Source organism: Patagioenas fasciata, chromosome 1 (genome assembly GCF_037038585.1).
Source record: "Patagioenas fasciata isolate bPatFas1 chromosome 1, bPatFas1.hap1, whole genome shotgun sequence".
NCBI classification, from domain to species: Eukaryota; Metazoa; Chordata; class Aves; order Columbiformes; family Columbidae; genus Patagioenas; species Patagioenas fasciata.
This window is the reverse complement of record NC_092520.1, coordinates 125,484,857-125,504,922: the sequence shown is the minus strand read 5'-3', so window position 1 is coordinate 125,504,922 and position 20,066 is coordinate 125,484,857. Positions and strand designations below refer to the sequence as shown.

The window sequence follows — 20,066 nt, the reverse complement described above, 5'->3', positions numbered from 1 at the left end:
GCAGCTGGAAAATTCATGCTGTGTTGAATGTGCTGAAGGGAACTCCTAAATCTAAATCTGTCTTGTTTTGTTTCATTTAGTCCCACACATGCAAAGTAAATGAGGCAGACTACAGGAGCCAAAGTTTTTAGTATTTATAATAAAGTAACAAAGGAAAAACAGAGACAGCACATGGTGAATTTGATTTGTAAACTGAGAAAACATGCACAGGAAAAAAACTGAGAGAAATGAATGTAGAACTGTTGGATACTGATGCTACCAGCTGCAGTGTTACTGGAAATAATTGTGACTTTGCTCACATGACCAGTTGTTTTCTCATGAAAGTATATCATTGCTCTGTGGAGGTAAGAGATCCTTTTTTGACCAAATGGACACAGCTCTGCTGTGATTTATGTGTGTGTATTTCAGCGTTCTTCTGTTGATTGAATTGCCATTCCAGCTGCACAATCAGAATTTGACTCTCTAACTCTTGATTTTCAAATTTAGTCCTCACATTACCAATTTATTAACAGATTAGAGATCAAAGTCTGAGAAGCATACTGTGTCAAGATGAAGCAAAACCAGCAAACTGTTAGCAAGCCATTTTGACATTTTTGCTATAGAAATGCTACTATGCCTGCAGTTCATGGTGCAGTGGGGTTGAGTTAAGCAAACCAATAATTCAGTACACCCAAGTGTTCTTCAAAAAACATAAATTTACATTGTTACATTGCACTTATTCCCTAAGCCAGGCTTTTGGGTGGTTATTGAGAGTGGGACAGGGGGTTGTTTATTTTTTCCTTTCCTTTTCTGGATTTTGTTGTTGTTGTTGCCTTCTGTGTAATGTCATGGTCCTCTTTTGTTTGGAAGTCTCTAATAGATGGACCCCTGCTGATGCAAAGAGATCTGAACCAGATAGTGATTTGAGGAATTCCACTAGACATTGGACTAGGAGCACAGATGTTTCCTTTGCTCAAGCATCTTTACTAACCGCATCAGTGAACATTCCAGGAATTATGTTTAGTCCTTGCTGCTTCCAGAAGCATTGATAAAGGCCAGCAGATGGGTATGTGAGGGGTCCTGCAATGGTATATTAATGCTTGCCAGTTCTCGTAAGGCTGTCTGCCTGTCTGCACAGGTCCTACCAAAGGAAATAAAAGACCTCCAGTGGATCCAGACTCAGCTTTTTTTGTGACTTACATATATTTGTACTACGGTGGCCTAAAGTACTTCAACTGATTTTTCAGTAGCCTGATAAACTGATAATCTATGAGAAGATAGCTTAAGTTTGGACTGGAGAAAAAGCAAGAAATCAAATTATGTTGCCAGCACTTCTTGCAATGATCATCCTCATGTTTAAACTCTGTGAGAAAGGATAAGCACAGGCATCACACATGAACAGAGACTTCTAGCAGCTCAGATCTGAGGGCCACTATGCAAGCTGCCTTAGCAGCCAAAACTGTGTGCAGTGATAGAGGTGTTAGAGTGAATCCTTAGAAATCCTTGAAAGTTACATTCTTTTGTACTATATATCTCTTTGTCTATATTCTATTATTTTCTGAACTATCTTATTTCAAAATACTGGCAGAGGTCATTGCTGTGAGCTCTTGGTTTCCTGAGTTCTGTCTCCACTTACTAAAAATTAACATTTCCATTTAAAAAAATCTTAGACTAGCACGCAGACGAGGTCATTCTTTTATTCCTCTGTGCCTTGGTTTTCCTGACAATAAAACTGTTCCATGCAGTCTCTGAACTAGTTTGCAATGGAAGCACATGCTTATCGTCAGTGTGTACATGCAAGTTCTCGCTGTGTATATGTATTGAAGTATGACTTCATTTTTCTTTTACATTGTGTCTTAAGGATCTGCAATTTCCTATGCTAACAGTGTGTTAGTTAAAGAAGGTAATTTAGTAATGTTTAGCTGGTAAAGAGGCAACAGTCTTCTGCATCTCAATCTGCAATTATGCTTAATCTAAATTCCAAATTTTCAGAGGATCAGAGATCCCACTAGCTCACTCCCCCTTATGCTTCCTCTCCTCTCAACCTAAACTGGTAACATTTAATTTCACCTGAAGGTAAAAGGGAAGGAAAAGGAAAGAAAATATGGCCCAATTAATGTTCAAATATGCTGCAATTCTAATAGCTCTTTGCCACCAAGTTGTTTTCTTTTCTGCGCTACAGCACCCCCTGAAAAGTCAGAAATATCTTCTCACTGTGGTGGAGAAGACTCAAGGTGAAAGTGGGATGGCTTTTTCTCATGTGTTACTGAAAGGAATAGTTAGGGTCCAGAAAAGGAAGGAAATTTGGAAGTGGCGGGGGGAGGGGCGTGAGCTCTATTCCAAGAGCTGGCTACTGTTGATACCAGTTCATCTTCATTTCTCACATAAGGAGAAAAGAAACAAAATGGTAACAAGAAGAAAATACCATTGCCAGTAGTTCTCCTGTTTCACTCATTGGTAGAGGAAAGTAAATATATCCACATAGTTCTGCTTCCCTGGGGCTTGTTTACAGGTATATATGCTTTTCTTTCTCTACAGGCCCACAAGCCTCTTTTAGAAAAAGATAATTCTATGGACCTTAATCCTTCCCTGGTCTCTGTCTCCTACTGGGACCCTTCTGTAGACCTAACATTTTTTCAGCATACACTGTTACAAACCCAACCAGGATACAATGGCTGGTTTTCCTGAATTCAGCACTTGTGGAATCCACTGCATGTTCAAAGGTCTGACTATTACAAAAATACTATAGAATTCACCAAACCAGTTGTTATTATTGTGGAAATTGATCCTAAATTGCTGAAAGGGTATTCTTGTTACATAATATCCCTTCTAAAAAGGGTATTACAGAATTTGCCTACCATACTATCTCTTAAAAAATTCCATGCTCATCAAGGAATTCTTTTGCTGTGTTTAAACTCTAAAATAAAAGACTGGAAATGGCTTGTGTGAAGATAAACCTATCTGAAAACAATTCTATTTTTTCTGCTGAGGAGTAATTATCTTGAAAATCTGTGGAGCCTCCATTGTGAAAATCACTAATCCCTCTAAAATAATGATTTGTAGCAATGGTCCAGAAGCAACTGAAGCTGCTCAATTTAATAACAAAATCCTCTCTGCCATCCCCAGTTTTCTCATACTGGGAAATAAAATACACAGCTTTGCTATGGTTACTTTTTTCAAAGTGAATTTTATGTTGTTGCCTGATGGTCAGCCAGAGATTGAAAAGCTGTGGCGCAGGCGTAGGGGTAGAACTATTCTGGCCATTTTAGGATCCCTTCCAATGCTTATAAAAATGGTATTTTTTTAAAACCACCCAATCATGGTTAAAAAAAATAAAAATTCAAGTGATGAAGAAATTACTATTCTTAGCAACCTGTTCCCAATATTTGATTATTACTGTTTCTAGTGGTGTTGGGTTTTAATCACAGAAGGAAATGTTCCCAGAAAACTACAAAGCTCAAAAGACCTAGACCAGAGTAAGGCCAATATGCATCTTGGGAGGCGGGGAGATGGTGTTAGTGACAAAAATATAAAAATGCTTTAGATTAGAAAAGTGAACAGCACACTGAAGTGACTGGGATTACATATATGTGCAGTGTGTAGGGTCTTTGTCATCTACTTACATTTATTGCCAAAGTAGAATCAGAATTGGCAGAAAATATTTGCAGCTGCTATGATCTGTCAATAATAGATCAGGGCTGGGGTCAAGGTATGTGTTTTAATTGTCCATGGTGAATAGTAGACTGAAGATTTTCTTGCTAAGCAGCATGAACACCGTCTTTGGCCTTTCCCCAAACAGAGAACAGGAATCTCTTTTTAAGCAGTCTGTTTCACAGTTCTAGCATTTCTAAATAATGAGGAACAAATTTCATGGTAATGGTTCCGTTTTTATTTAATTCACTTTAGAACCATCCACTGTATTTCTCCTGGCCATAGCTTTTGATGTCTTTTATGCTATCAGTGTCCCTAGTGACTTGGTTTTATAACAGTTCCCAGCTTAGTACAAGCTGTCCTTTCAAAGAATGAAGTGCCTCTGTGTGTATTTTTATATAACTGGCACTTCAGTTTGTGTGCATGTAACCAACGTAATCACAAGCTGTCTCTAATTTCCAGTTCTGTGATCAGTTCCTTTGTATCTGCTCAGATGAGGTGAATTGTTAAATGAAATTGTGTCCATGCTGGAATAGTGCTTGTTGGCGTAGGAAAGTGTCTGTAATATTTGCAAATCCCAAGAAAGTATTAGGACTGCCATCATCACCCTTTGAGTAGCTGTCACTAAGAAAAACCTTTTCCTCACTACACATGATATATGTGTACTTAGAAAGCCAGTCATTCTATTCCATGATATGATTTGTGGGTAGCTCCTTGCCTGTTAGAAGAATGTTGTTGGTTGACATTAAACTTTATTTGCTTTAGACTTGTCCTTGACTCAGAAACTGGTAACGCCATTATTTTGTACAGAGCTGCTCCCCTTTCCTCTCCTACCACACACATAATTCTACATAAATAGGACTAAACCCACTGTTTTTAACATGCTAGTCAGGCAAGTCATCCCCCAAAGTTTTAGTAAAACCAGTTAAAATCAAATGTCTGCTCAGAGATGAGCACTTCCAATATACAGCATGTGCCTCTGCCATAGTCCCAGGGCAACAGTTTGGACCCACTTACAATATTGAGAAGCTGAAACTTTGTGGTGGGTAGTGTTGGATAATACACAGTTCATCTGCCTATTTGCTTTCACTCTAAGCAACCCTGGTAACCAACAGGTTTTCCCAAGGCACAAGTCACCTCAACCTAGTTAGAAATCTAGAAAGTGCCTGTTACACTACGTGGACTTCAAAGAGAGCCCCAGGCTGAGACCAGGTGTCTGTCTTCAATGCTGTTCACATATTACTCAGCTTTTGTACTGATCATGCTCCTGGGCTGGAGTGTGGTGCTTCTACAGCTAGCCTGCTCCCTGGGTCCCCCTGCCTTGTATACTGGGCTGTCAGCTCTGCAATGTAGTCTTCTCCTGTTTCATCATGCAAATGAGGAGCTTGATAGAAAACACCTCAGCTTTCTGCAGTGTTTGCATTTAAATGATATGTGAATGCCATTTGTGAATGATGTTCACATCATGTATAAATCCCACACTGACTTCTACTTAGGCCAAACCCATCTTTAGTTTACAAGATAGTTTAGATTTCAGTGGAATAGAGAGAGAATGACTCCACTTAGATTACAAGCAGGCATTTTTGTACCAGTACTTGCCACAAGTCGGTATTTAGCATAAGTAAACTGTTTCTGTGGTGTGGTCAAAACAAAGACAAGAAGTGGTCAAAACTGGTTTAGGAGAGGCATAAAATTTTTTATTGTTTTGCCTGAAGAAGCCTGGCTGGATATATACATTGATACTCTTGTGAGTCAACCTCTGGGGCAGATGTCTCACAGAAACACAGAATCACAGAATGATTGGGGTTGGAAGGGACCTCTGGTAATCATCTAGTCCAACCCACCTGCTAAAGCAGGTTTAACTGCAGCAGATTGCACAGGAATGTGTCCAGGCAAGTTTCGAAAATCTCCGGAGAAGGAGATATCACAACCTCTCTGGGTTGACAGCGCTCTGTCACCCTCAAAGTAAAGAAGTTTTTCCTCTAGGGTCTTGAATTCCCAAGGGCCAGTCTTAGCAGTAAAGATAAAAGTGAAGAAGGCATTCAGTAACTCTGCCTTCTCTGTACCATCTGTCACCAGGGTACCCTCTTCATTCAGCAGCAGACCTACATTTTCCTTTGTTTTGCTGCTGATATACTTGAAGAAGCCCTTCTTGTTGTCCTTGACATCCCTGGCCAGATTTGCTTCCAAGTGGACTTTGTCCTTCCTCACCACATCCCTGCATACTCTAACAGCCTCCTTGTATTCCTCCCAGGTGGTCTGTCCCTTTTCCACATTACATAAACATCCTTCCATCTGAGCTTTGACAGGAGCTCCTTACACATCCATACTTACTTCCTTCTCCCTTTACTTGTGTACTGGTTCGACTGAAAATGGGTCATTTTTCTTTGTGCAGTTAGAAACCTTTCTTCTTCATAGCTAGCACGCTCATTATTTGGACTTAGTTTGAGAACAAGGAGATAACACCCCAGCACAGAGCAAATGTTTTTAATTGCTCTGGTCTGAAAGCCAAGGGCATTCTGAGCACTCTGCCCACAGGTGTGAGGCATCGGGGAAGGAGGGCAGAGATGCGGCAGAGCTTGACTGACATCCAGATTGATCAACAAGGGTATTCCATCCCATTAGCATCATGCTAATTATTTAAGGAGAGATGGGAGTTGGGACCTTCCAGTTGGGTCTTCTGCTATGTCTCTCTCTCTCTCAGGTGGTTTTTCTTTGCGCGTTGTTTTTTTCCTTCACTCTTTTTTTGTCGGAGCCAGGGGAGTTTTTGGTGTGGGAGGTTTAGTCTGGCTTTTGTCATTTTGCAGAGGCCTCTGAGCCTTTCTGCCTTTTTCCTCTCTTTTCTCTCTCTAGGAGTGGCTGTGGGACCAGGTGCTGTTTCCTGCGACTGGCTGCTCAGTGCGTTCATGAGAAATTTTCTGATTTATATGTATATTTACTAGTAGTGTATTAGTATTTTGTTATTTTATTAAACTGTTTAGTTCAATCCAAGTTTCTCCCTTCCCTTTCGATTCTCTCCCCTGTTGGGGGAGGTGGGGAAGGGGGTGAGTGAGTGGCTAGCATGGTTGTATTGCTAGCTCAGGTTAAACCATGACAGCTTGCTCATAGGGGTGCATCAGTCTTGAGCTTGGAGGAAGTGCCATTTGAATATTAGCCATCTCTCTTGAACCCTCTACCTTCTAGAGCCCTAACCCATGGGATTCTTCCAAGCGGGACCTTGAAGAGGTCAAAGCTTGCCCTGCTGAAGTCCATGGTTGTAATCCTGGAGTTAATCCTCATCCCCCATGAGAACCAGGGCTTGTGATTGTGAGGCTACATCCAGCTGTCTGTAGAAAGCCTCATCAACTTCTTCTTCCTGACCAGGTGGCCTGTAGTAAACAACCACAACAGTGTCACTCGTGTTAGCCTGTCCCTTAATTTTTACCCACACAAACTCAACTCGTTCTTCATCCCCACAGGCAGAGTTCAATACGTTCAAGTTGCTCTCTCACAGAAAGTGTAACTCTTCCACCTCGCCTTGCTGGCCTGTCTTTCCTAAAAAGTATGTAGCCTTCCATGACAACATTCCAGTCATGTGAGCTGTCCCACCATGTCTCTGTAATTGCAGTGACATCATGGCCTTGCGGCCACACATAGATCTCTAATTCTTCCTGTTTATTCCCCATGCTATGTACATTGTTGTACAGACACCTGTACACCAGCTCTTTCTGTTCTCCAAAAGAAGTGGCATTTTCCCAAGTGCTGTTTAGTGTTTTACCAATAAATTAATTGACTGAACTTTGCTGTCTGAAGTCCTGAATGCTGTTTTGAGCTTTGGTTAACAGACTGAACAATGCATTTGGAAACTCTCAGAGGGAGGCATGATTTTTGAGTCAGACAGCACAGCTCTTGTCAGTACAGAAGCATGCTCCTGTGTACCTTGCTAACTCTAAACACATTTTACCTTGCTTTCCCATTCACAATGCATCTTCATCTGTTCTGTGCAGGGCCAAACTCTCCATTAAAAAATACAAGTCAAATCAAGAGATTACAGAGACATTTTAAAATACCTCAAAAATAGTTCAAGATCTCTACTGGTAAGAACTGGAGGCAGCTGTATAATCCTCAATGGCTGCTATGTTAAGGATAACACCAAAAAAAGACACAGTATTGTGGTTGGTTATCAGGAGAGTGATATTTCTGGACTATTTTGGCTTGAGACTGATGAAATGAAAACACAAGAAAAAGAGAAAGACAAGTTGAAAAGACTGTTGTTATCTCCTGCTGTTCAGTCTTCCTTGTACTCATGTTTTGTACCAGCTTATTTTAAATGTGTACTTTGAAAATATTTTAATGGTCTATTTTTAACAAATGTAGCTAGAATCTCATGTACAATAATTGCTATAGATTTTCATGCCAAATGCAGAATATTCTTTGGGAGGCAGTATACACATATATGCACACATCTCTCTCTTCCTCTCTTCTGTAAGGTAGTGATTAGTCAATTGCTTTACTGGAATGACATGCTTGCTGAAAATCACATAGGTCCTTAATCCATACAGAACTAAATCCTTCATTCTAGATATTGTATGCTGAAGAGACTGGAAATAATTTTCTATTTTGCTCTAATTTTTAATCGATTTTAGTCACTTTATTGTAAAAATGCAAATATGTTATTATAATTTGTTCAGATCCCATCATGTTATAAACTCATGACCTTTTCCAGTGGCATGAAATAGTGGGGTAGTATATAACATAAAGTAATCTAGTGCAGTTTGGTATGTATTGTACTGGATAATAAATTATGTACTCAGTAATACACAACACTCCATCACAGCAAATGCTTTGTGTGTGTACAGTTTTTCCCTTATGATGTAGTGAGCAGGCAATCACTTTTCAGAAATATTTATGCCAAACTTTTAATAGTTAAGTAACCAAAGAAAATTAGGAGGCATAATAGATTTTTTGTTTATAAGTGTGGGAATAAGAACTGGTAAGCTTTGTAATCTTTGAGTTATTTGGTATATTTACTCAGCTTTTCCCTATGACAGTTCTAAATATCACTCCAAGGAGTTCATTAGCTTTGGCACCACAAGGAAGCTGTCACTGCTGTCCAAGCCGCAATGCCAATAACAACTAGTCTGGCTGCAAAAAGATCACAGAAGATTTTGTATTTATTTTTACAACTATTTAGCATTGGGTTTTAACTTTGTTGCCATGAACTTTCTCATTCAGTGTACTAAGTTAAACAGATCATAATAAATGCTGGGATGGGTTGCTCTCTGTATGTTTCTAATACACAGTTTTCCCTTAAAAAATATGGATTTATGCTCCTCATCACTCTTCCATTCTGTTACATTGAAGGGTCACCAATACCTGTGGGCATTGATGTGCAGGTAGAAAGCATTGACAGCATATCTGAAGTTGACATGGTAAGTTGGTCAGCAGAACTGGAATAAAGAATTTCAGCCAAAATTCAGGGGCTCAGAAACAGCCAGCTGGATGTTATAAAATAATACAGCTAAAGAAAGCAAATTCTTGAAGAGCACAACCTTGCCTTGAAGCACGTAAGTAATTTAAAGTAAGTGTTACAGAAGAGCACATGTTGAACTTCTCCCTGGGCAAGCAGAGCAGATCAGAGTGGATAGTGCTCTGACTTGAAAACCCCAGCCATTCAGTAAGCCCCATGGGCTCCCACATAAGCTCTTAGTGCTCTGCACGTTAGACAATGTGTCTTCATGTCCTTTGCTTCCTTTGCTTATGCAGATCTGAATATTCCTATCATTTCTGACATGGTGGCGCTTTGGCCATAACAAATGGAAATAGAAAAATCACTTCAGAAATGGTCCCAGGAAGGAGACACCCTTGCTGCAGTCAAGGACCTGTAGCATTGGAATGCAGGCTGCTCATAACTCAGCTGAAATTGTCACTAATAATGCCACCCAGACGTTAGTGCAAAGTTGCTCCTTCCTAGAATAGCAGGGCATGTTAACTTTGCAAAGAGATCTCACTTACAGTATCTTTTCACAGTGAGTGTAGCTCTAGACATAGGTGTTGAGTTTGCAATGGGATCTGTCAGTATGAACCCCTGCATTCCTTTGCAAACCTACCTAAATAATAAAATCATATTACAGGGGCATAAAATCATACTACAAGGGAAGACCCAGCTATCTTCCCAGTATGCTTATAGGAAGTAATTGTTCTATGGAGAGAAATGATGTCTGTCTAATAATGCAAAACTTATATAGGTGAACACAGAGCAGTCAGGCTGTGGAGAAGCTCAGACTGGATTTGCAGCATCCTCTCCATCTCTTTCCACACGTGTATTTTCAGTTACATTATTACTCTAAATAAGATGATAAAATATTTATAATAATATTTCATATTAAAAAAGATAGAATTCTTGTAAATCGTAATTATTTACTCTTAGGAAATTAATAATATTTTTTCTTTCTTATGCATTTCATTCATAAATATACTAATTAAAATCCCAATATTTGTACAAGTTAATGAATTTTACAAATTGACCTAAGGCTCATGAAGAACTTGAATTAATCCCTTTGTAAAGGGGCCACAGTCCATTCTGAGAAGAGCTTGTGAAGACTTCCGTAGGAAACCCCTTTCCATTTGCCTTTGATTGGTTTTCAAGTTTCTTTTTCATCTCACTGATTGCCCAATCCAGCAGGCCACTGAAATGGCCTGCTGAAGTATGAAACTCAGACTCACACAAGCAACAAGGCAAACAGCCAGTATCTCAGAGGTAGTTCCAATCCATATTGAAACTCATCGAGTGGCATTTGATTCCTCTCCTTGAGGATCCTCCAGATGATATCCAGAGAAGAAACTGATCCTTTACATGAGTTGATTACTTTGTACTGTTTCCTATTGTATGTGAATAAAACATTGTCTTCTTTTATTTTTAATTAAACAAAGGACTTCACAATGACTTTGTATCTCAGACATTACTGGAAGGATGAGAGACTTTCATTTCGTAGTAACAAAAACAAAAGTATGACTTTTGATGGAAGACTGATTAAAAAGATCTGGGTACCTGATGTGTTTTTTGTACACTCCAAAAGATCTTTCATCCATGATACAACTGTGGAAAACATCATGCTCCGAGTATACCCTGATGGCAATGTACTCTTCAGTTTACGGTAAGAACAATACCCTTTTATAAGAAAATTAATGACTGTAAGTGTGGAACAATAGTCTGCACACTGAGAAATTACTGGAAATACTTGCAGTTAAGATTCTGATACTGTACTGACATTAATCCTCTGACATCAGATACTGGGAACTCATGACCACTGTCTGTACCAGCGGGAAAATAAATTTAGGATTGATAATATATGGATGGCATATTTTTCTATCATTCACATATTGTTTCCTGTCACAGAATAATGGCAGTTTTTTCATGTTGTAAATAGTGCTGAAGTTTTTCAGGTGTTAATTCATTGCCAGTGGTTTTAGCAATATTACAGTAGTTTTACTGTTGAGTAAAGCCCCAAATTATTAGCAAAGAAAGCAAAGATTTTTTTTTTTTCCTGAGTATTTTAAAACTGTCTGTTTCAGCTATTTTCACCCTGCAATACCTGTAAACATGCCGTTGATATTAATCTGGGCTCCAGATAGGCAGGGAGAGCAGATTATTGGTGCTGATGCCATCACTGTTAGACAGGTGTGTGACTATGATGAACTGGAAAGTCAAACAGCCGTTCCAGGACTGCAACAGCAAGGTCATCAAATGTGTCTCCCTTTTATCTACATGTTACTCCTTTTCTTTATAAAGCAGATTTGGATGATGTGACAGAAATAATTTTAATGAAGAAATTTCCCCCCTAGGGTAAAGGCCTTGAGGCCTGTGCATTGCAGAAATCACAGTTCTCCAGTTTGTTACTAATCAGGCTGTGCACAGAGGTGATACTTCATCTGCTCTGGATAGTCTTAAGATTTATGCAAACACTTGAGATTTTGGCTATGTAGTAACTGTTCAAACAGTGACAAATTTATCTACTCTTTCATGAAGAAACCCTCACAGCAACAGCTGTATGCCACTTTAAAATAGTCTATGCTCAAGAATCAAACTGACCAGTAAGAAACAATGAGGTGAAGTATGCATTTTATTGCTATGTTCATTTCCATGCTTCATGAGAAAGAGTGAGGGATCAGAAGAACAATACTACTATACTAAGGCCTACAGCAGTGGCTCTCTAATGTGAGGAGTGTGATGTACATTCAGCTGGGGGAAGGAAGAGTGGTGAAGAGACATAAGATGGGCAAACATATTCTGTCGGCTTGCTGGAGGGGTGAAGTATCAAACTGAATGGCAGGGAAAGGGGCGACCTAAAGGCTGGTGAACCAAGGTTTTAAAATTATTAAAATGAAGCAATGTGTGGTGGTAATGCGTATGTTCCTAAAGAATCCAATGCTTATTAAAACATCCCTTTTGTATTACCAGTTTTACAAGCAGTGGGTAGTTTATATTCCCACTACTTATGTGCAAGAAATTTGCGTATTCCAGAGTTTTTGTTCAGTGCCTAGCATCCAGGATTTTATTGAAGCAAAGTGGAACAAAAATCCAAATTTGCTGCTGAAACAGTTTTTTTTTTTCAATCAACATTTTATTGTTGTTCCCCTGATCCTTTAGTCGATAGCTAAAAGACGGAAGTATTATGCGTGATTTTGAAGATGTACCACTCTTACAATCTCATTTCAAGCCAGTCACATCCTACACATAAAAATTCAGCTATAGTGTGATTACTGATCACAAGTTTTCAAAGATCACTTATATACCCAGTATACCTCTTATCACTGCAATCCCCGTAGGATTCAGTTTGGGGAAAACTGAAAAATCAAAGTGAAACAAATGACAAACAAAATCAAATGACATGCAAGCTGTGACAAGAAAGGGAAATTGGGCAATATTTATCATACTTAAATTGCTGCCCCTAGCCTTTTTGTTTGTTTATTGGTTCAAATGTCAAGGGACATTTATCTTCTAAACATTTGTGAAAACACAGATGGAATGCAAAATAACATCTTTACCTAGATTGTCTTAAGTTTTTTAGACTATAAGGCATTTCCATGGTGTTGAAGAGGAAAGTAGCCTGCCAGAAATTGCCGCTTATCTTTTTGTGCAATCAAACATTATAACCATTCTAGCTGAGAAAATAGCACGTGGAATAATATTTGCTCTAACCAGTAATATTTTGTACTTCAATCTATAAGAAATCCAGCCAAGAAATGTGAGTTCCCCTTGTTAATCTTCAAAAGCATAACTCTTCAAAGCTAAATGCGTGAAAGCCTAATGAAGGATCAGGCCAGTAAAGGGTTTAAAAATGAAAGGTAATGTACTTAATAAGAAAGACTATTTGTGTTTAAAAAAATATGTTCTCTCCCTGATTTAGTTTTATCTCACAATTTAGAAGCCATTTTAGAAGCATCTAAAAAAGGAGAAAAACTCAGTCATTAGGATTCTGAACAGCAGATTGGTTGGGGATCTCACTAAGATCCCACCGTCCTAAGAAAGTGTAAAATTTTTTGTTTAATTTCTGTTTTTCTTTTCCTTTCTGCAGAATAACAGTTTCTGCTATGTGTTTCATGGATTTCAGTAGGTTTCCTCTGGACACTCAGAACTGTTCTTTAGAACTGGAAAGCTGTAAGTTTAATTCATACCTGTTCTTCACATGTGCCTTCTCACCAGCACTCCATGTTGTTCATAATACCTTTTTTGCTTATGTTCATGTGTGACCTGAACCAATCAATCAGTACATACTAAACGGTAGCCAGTTTGGGATCTTTCCACGAACCAGTGAGCTTTGGGAAGATAGAAAAAACATGATGGTTTGTTTTGACTGGGTTAATATTTGAATGCCGAAATCTAAAAATGTTCCCTCTGTCAAAAATCCTGCTTTTGTCTGAGAAAACAGTGCAAGTTAAAACTAAAATATGATGTCAATATTTGACCTTATGGAAAAACTAAAATGAGTGTTGTGTTACTGTGAAATGCCTGCTTTCTCACCGCTGACTCAATTGTCTATAGTAAGCTGTAGGAGCTGGACAGCAAAAGGTAATGCTGTTTTGCAGAGACTTTTAATACCTCAATATTTATCCTTATTTGAATTATGGGTTAAACTGGGATGCTGGTTTGTTGCTTAGTCTTGAAAAACGTAACAGACTCTCAGCTATAACAGACAGCCTGCTGAGTGTGGCGGCCCCAGAGCTCTGATCCTATGTGCCTTGTGACCCCAGGCATGCCCATGTCCCCCATCTGTCAGGTAAGCTGCTGGCGGGGCACAGGACTGGGCTCCACTTGGGACAAGATGGAATTTGGTCTTTGCAGATTTTTCAATGTCAAGTAACTGGCAAATTTATGTGAAAAATGTGTTTCTTTGGGGTTTTCCCAAAGTGAGTGGTCTCCCCAAATTGTTTGAGTGGTCTCCTATCCCTAAGAAAAGAAAACAGAAGCATTATTCCAGCAGAAGAGGTGATTCACTTTTTACTTTCTCATAGATGCATACAATGAAGATGATCTGATGTTATACTGGAAACATGGAAACAAGTCCCTGAGCACAGATGAGCACATCTCCCTCTCCCAGTTTTTCATCGAAGAATTCAGTGCTTCCAGTGGACTAGCTTTTTACAGCAGTACTGGTATAGTAAGCCCCTATCATTAGAAGAGAGAAGCTCAGGACACAATCATGCAGAATGTATTTCTCATTCAAATTTGTTGCTAATAAATGATTTACTGCTCAGAGATCTCACTTAAAATAAAGTCACAATTGCACTGGTTTGTCAGCCTAGGTCCTCAGTTCTCTTTATATTACAGATGAAACACTTTCTTGATATTAGAAGAAGAGTCCATAATAATACTTGTAACTTAACGTCTGACAAAAAGAACCTGAAAAAAATACACAACCACCGAATATATGCTGTTGTGAGCTCTTGCAAAATCATGGTGCTTCTCTGAAAGCCACTGGAGTATTTGGTTTACAGGAATCTTTGGGTCCTGGTTATACAGAAAAGCTTGAAAATTCAAGCCCTAAAGTGTCAAGTACCAGAAAGCAAAGAGGAGAAACCCCAGTGTATTGTGTTGTCTAAAACCTCCACATATTTGGAGCTGCAAAATCTCATTATAAGTCTACTAACTATAAGATTTCCACATGAGAGCATTTATAACCTATTAAGGTCTAATTCATGGTTTGCTCAATGTTCCCTGTTTGTACATGAAGTTGCAGAAAAAAAATGCCTTTATGTCAGTGCTACATTGTTTAAATACAGGTATCTGACCCAGACAGGCTTTTATTTCTCCCTATAGATCTTGAGCTATGCTTTCTGGCAAACTGCATAAGGCTTTAGGAGTTTATTATAGTCTTGATTTCATGCAAGGTGGGTTTTATTTTCGTTGTATTTGTACATGCAATTATAAATTTTGAAGTACTTCTCTATGTAAGTACTCTGTTTTTAACTAGATAAAATAGCATGCTTGCTACTGTACTGTCCAGTCTGGGTCAATTCATTTCAGTGTGGATATTGCCCTTTATATCAAGGCAGATTAATAAAATAGAGATTATTCCATATAATATTATATATACACGTGTATATGTGTATGTATATATATATGCATGACACTTTGGAAAAAAAAGACATACAGGAAAGCAGCAAATAGGTTTATTTACTCTATTTTATTTACAGGATAGCTTATTTTTGCACTTAAAAAAGAGCCATTCAAGTTTGCCATGGCTTATATTGAATGCAGAAATTCCAGTTTCAGTTATGATGCAGCCTAAGCAATGAGGAATTCATAACTTGATCAGGTTCTTCATCCTTATCTCTTGCTCGTGTATGAGCTAAGAACAGAGCTCCAGCTTTCAAGAGCCACTGTCATGTGAGGGAAGGGCAAGTGACACCTTACCTCATAACTGGGCTTATTTGAGAACTGTCAAATTTGTCCTTGTTGCAAGGAGTCCAGGATGTTTTTCACTCAACTGCTATCACTGTGTGTTGCAACTGGGTTCCAGGAACTCAGCTGGTTTCTTTCTGCCTTGCTATTATCTTAAAAAAAAATATTTACAGAAGCAAATATGTCCTTGTGCACAACAGTGCAACCTCATAACAACCCTGTATCCAGGTCTTTGCAGCACTTTCACAGCATGTTTGATTTTGCAAAGTATAGCTGTTTAACACTTACATGCAGATGTTTTGATGATGAGCTTGCTTAGCAGGGTAAAGGTGAAAGACTTCTTTTAAATTGCAGAGACCACTGAAAAATACCTGAATAAATGTGTGCATGATATCTGCCAATTAGAATACTGTCTTTTGTGGATAGATACTTTTATTTAGCTTTGAGTTTTTGTTTCAGCCAGGAGATTCCACTTTTCTCTTGTTCTTTTATTTTGCTTCTTTCTGGAAGAAAATTATTACACACAGACTCCACCCCCTCAAGTAATAATAGTGGGGAACAACCAGCACAACTCTTAAGAGGAGCCATCTCCCACTGAATAGTGTCAGGCAAAAATGGACATAAATGCTGCTGCTCACAAAGCAGCCTTCTGTATTTTAGTTTCTACATACCCTGTCCTGTGAATCTCAGTGAACTACACATGCATAGCATTTAGGCTTTCAGAGTTTCCTGGTCTCCAAAGGAACAAAAATTTAAATCAATTTTTGGGACAACACCTTCTCCACAATGGGAAACACACAAGAGGTGTTCAATATTAGATGGGGTTATTTTTGAGATACTAGTTTTTATAAAGTGGTTCTTTGTGATGGCATGACTACTCCAATAAAGGCTTATTGGTGTCTCTAGCTGTACTGGACAGGCAGATGCTGCACAGTTGGCCACTCTTGCCTTATTTCCCTCCCATCGCAGCTTTAGCATACGCCTCAACATTCACTAGATGGCACCCTTTCCTCTAAAGTCAAGGCTGGGCAGGCAAATCCCTCTGACCTTAGGAAAAGTGTTGCTTGTTGCCGAGTATTCGTAGAGTGAGAGAAGGCAAGCTACTTTTTGGGGGACTCAGGGTGTTTGCTTCACTGTCCTAGCTGGACTGGACAATTATATTCTGTCTGTATTCTCCCGGCAGTTTGATTTGAAGTCTATTTACTTTTTTTTTTTCTTTTAATTTTATAACTTAAATTATAAACCAGTATTTTATTTATGCAGTCATGATGCTTCACTCTCAAAGCAGTAATATTTTAATGAGGTATGATGGATAGTTTGTAACACACTATACAAAACCAAGGTGGTGGCAATATTTCTTAGGCATTTACTATTATTGATATGGACACACCATTCCTACTGGAAGGAAGCAGAACTCACAAATTAACGCAGATCTCTTCTCCCCCAAACTGTTCTTCTCTCTTTTTTCAATAGGTTGGTACAATCGACTTTTTATAAACTTTGCACTCCGGAGACACATTTTCTTTTTTGTGCTACAATCCTATTTCCCAGCCATGCTGATGGTGATGCTGTCTTGGGTTTCATTTTGGATTGACAGAAGAGCCGTTCCTGCCAGGGTATCACTAGGTAAACCTTTACTGTATATTCTTTTGGGAGGTATAGAATGAATAAGGGAGAGGTTTTGGAGTTACCTAACGTTTTATTTACACAGGACATGAGCAAGCATGTCAGGTAATTGCCTGAATAACACTATTATTGCCACTGTTGTCACTACCACAGACTCCTTCAGTCAACCTCTACATTAGGAAATGGCATGTTTGTTCAGACTGACTTTGCTATATTACAAAACAGCTCACACATCACAGAAGGAAAAAGGGATGATTCTATAGATTTCCCTACATAGCATTTTACTTAGGGTTTTTTTTTTTTTAATTATTTTTTTCAAAGACTGGGTTGTTTTTTTTCCTCCCCTCTTCTCAGCCAAGTAACAGATATTGACAGGTAGTCAGATCCCTCCTCAAATCCATGGTTCATGAGAGATACTTAATAGGCTTAGCACAGTCTACCTAAAAAGCTTGGCAGCTCTGCTTTCTCTCCAGAAAGACCTGATACCTTCCTACCAACTTGGAATCAGTTTCCTGACTTCTCCTATGCAGCAAAGCCTTTCTTTGCTAGGCACATTGAAAATGTGTGCTTTGGTGCCTTAACTTTGCAAGGCACACAGGTTTCTGTGAAGCCAAGGAATAAGCTGGGCATCTTTCTCCTCTCACAGTTTCAGTTCTGAACAGCACAGCTCAGAAGAAAAATATTAATTACAGTGGTTTTTTTTCATAAAGTTATTGATTTTCTCAGTGATGAATCAGATGATACTTCTTCAAGGCTGCCATTTGTTGGAATTTAATGCTGATGGCCTTGGAATCAGTACATTTTTTTCAAAGATTAGCATCTCTGTGAAAATCGGATGGAAATTTATTAAGATATCTAATGCAATCATGATGCATCTGAGTCCTGCAGCTGCTGGTTCAAGAATTAGTAAAGAAGCTCCTGTTGTTGGTTCTCACTGGTGGTAGTCCCAGAAGCCAAGTGCATGTTGCCATATTTCTTAAACAATTGCAAATTTGAGGATTTTTGTTTAAGAAACTTGCATGTACTGTGGAAGCCCTCAATTTTTAGCTATAGATATATCAATCTACAAAAAATAGGATTGTAGCTACCTCAGATCGCTTTCTGTCGGCACTGTCTAAAGCTATTAATACATGAGATATAAATCTATTTGTTAGTCTAAAAACAAATTATGGTACCTCCTACCTACTTTTATTAATGCATCTACCAATTCATTTTATTTGTAAAAAAAATTATCTTTAAAAATGAAGTTTTAATTCTCAGTAGGCCATTTGTAACAGTGTCAAAATGGTTTTACTGATCATGTTCTTTAATTTATATATGGATTTCTGCAGGAGGCTGTGCATCAGGAGTTCCATGAATAACACACACTTCATTAGCATAAGCATACATAATTTATAGGCAATTTTAACAACAAAGTTTTCAAAGTTTATCTCCCTAGCCTACAGTATACATGTTTTAAATAAACAGATTTCCTCTTATATGGTATATTTCAAACTCCATCCTTCAGCCAAAGGAACCTGCAGAGAGGGAAAGGGAAAACTTGTGTGTTCCACTGGACTTGAACTAGCATGAAACTGGAAAAAGGCTACAAGACCAAGCTGAAAGGCCATGCTATCAATTCAGATGTCTTAATTTCCAGTGTAACACTTATCTCTTTAAAAACAGGGCTTGGTTTAGTGTTGGTTGTTCATGGTTTGTGTGTATAGTGTTTGTTTGTTTTCCCCTGAGACAGAGCAAAACAAAATTAGATGAATAGCTGCATGTAAGAGGAGACATCAAAAAGAGGAGCATAAAATTCTGGACACTCTGAAGTCAACAAAAATATTTCTTAGTTTCAATGGATATAGCATTTTGCTACTTGAGTGTTTTTAGAGAGCCAAGTTGTTATGACAGAAATACACAAGCTGATGTTCTCAAGAAGTACAACTTGAGACGGGGTTAGGAGGGAAATTGGTGATTCTTTAGTGATTCTTCAGGCCAATAAAGTGTGTAACAGAGACCCCTGCTCTGGGAATTGAAGGAAGACCACAAACTCACTTTCATTTTTCCATAGCAGTACCCAAAGCTGTCACAGAAACGCATTCCTTATGCTGTAGAGTCACCAGCGCTGTGTCCTTGCTGTTCGAACCTCGTGTGCCGTGGCTCTAACTGCACACCCCGAGCAGAGAGATGATTTACCGATTTCAGTATTGTATGTGATAAGTCCTTCATGGTTCACTCTGCTTTTCAGAGTCTGTGCAATGAAGTTGAAGGCAGCGTCAATCATATGCCCTCACAAAGCTGTGCTGTTCAAGCAATGTTAATGAGCTAAACAGAGCCAGCTGGCCAGTATTATGATAACCTCCCCTTTTTCTCTGGCAGGTATAACAACAGTGCTGACAATGTCAACCATCATGACAGGAGTAAGTGCCTCAATGCCTCAAGTGTCTTACATAAAGGCTGTGGATGTGTATTTATGGATCAGCTTCCTTTTTGTCTTCCTGTCTGTGATCGAATATGCAGCAGTGAACTATCTCACCACAATTGAAGAGAGAAAGCAACTCAAAAAAAGGGGCAAGGTACAATCCTTTGTGTTTTGTTGCCTTCAGAAAGCATCACAGAAGCCACAGAGTAATCCTGATACACCACTGTGATAACAGCACAGTAACGGCACTCTATCTCACTTTACTTGGCTAACAGGAGAAAATGTATCATGCTCTCTGAGATCTTGAGAAGGTCTGTGTTTTCTTTCCCTTCCTTTTCTCACGGCAGAGGCTAGGGAGTACACCTCCTGATTCTTTTTTTCCCTTCCCCCTCCCTCCCAGAGGAAAGTAACTTTCATTCTGTTCTCAAATACTTATTGATCAAGGTATTTTTCCTCTTTCTGAAATATACCCTATAATGCACTCATGCAATATTCCTCCCTATTTTCTGTGAAGCAGAGTCT

General features: G+C 38.8%; 1 protein-coding gene across 2 annotated transcripts in view; it reads left to right on the top strand.

Annotated features, from left to right (window-relative positions):
• The window catches only part of GABRR3 (gamma-aminobutyric acid type A receptor subunit rho3), a 32,681-nt gene that overhangs the window by 10,263 nt on the left and 2,352 nt on the right, over window positions 1-20,066 (top strand). For both annotated transcript variants that reach the window (XM_065850598.2, XM_071813960.1), the window contains exons 3-8: window positions 8,974-9,041; window positions 10,543-10,766; window positions 13,188-13,270; window positions 14,125-14,265; window positions 16,988-17,140; window positions 19,502-19,698. In XM_065850598.2, coding sequence (XP_065706670.1) covers window positions 8,974-9,041; window positions 10,543-10,766; window positions 13,188-13,270; window positions 14,125-14,265; window positions 16,988-17,140; window positions 19,502-19,698 — 866 coding nt within the window. The remainder of the gene's footprint in view (window positions 1-8,973; window positions 9,042-10,542; window positions 10,767-13,187; window positions 13,271-14,124; window positions 14,266-16,987; window positions 17,141-19,501; window positions 19,699-20,066) is intronic.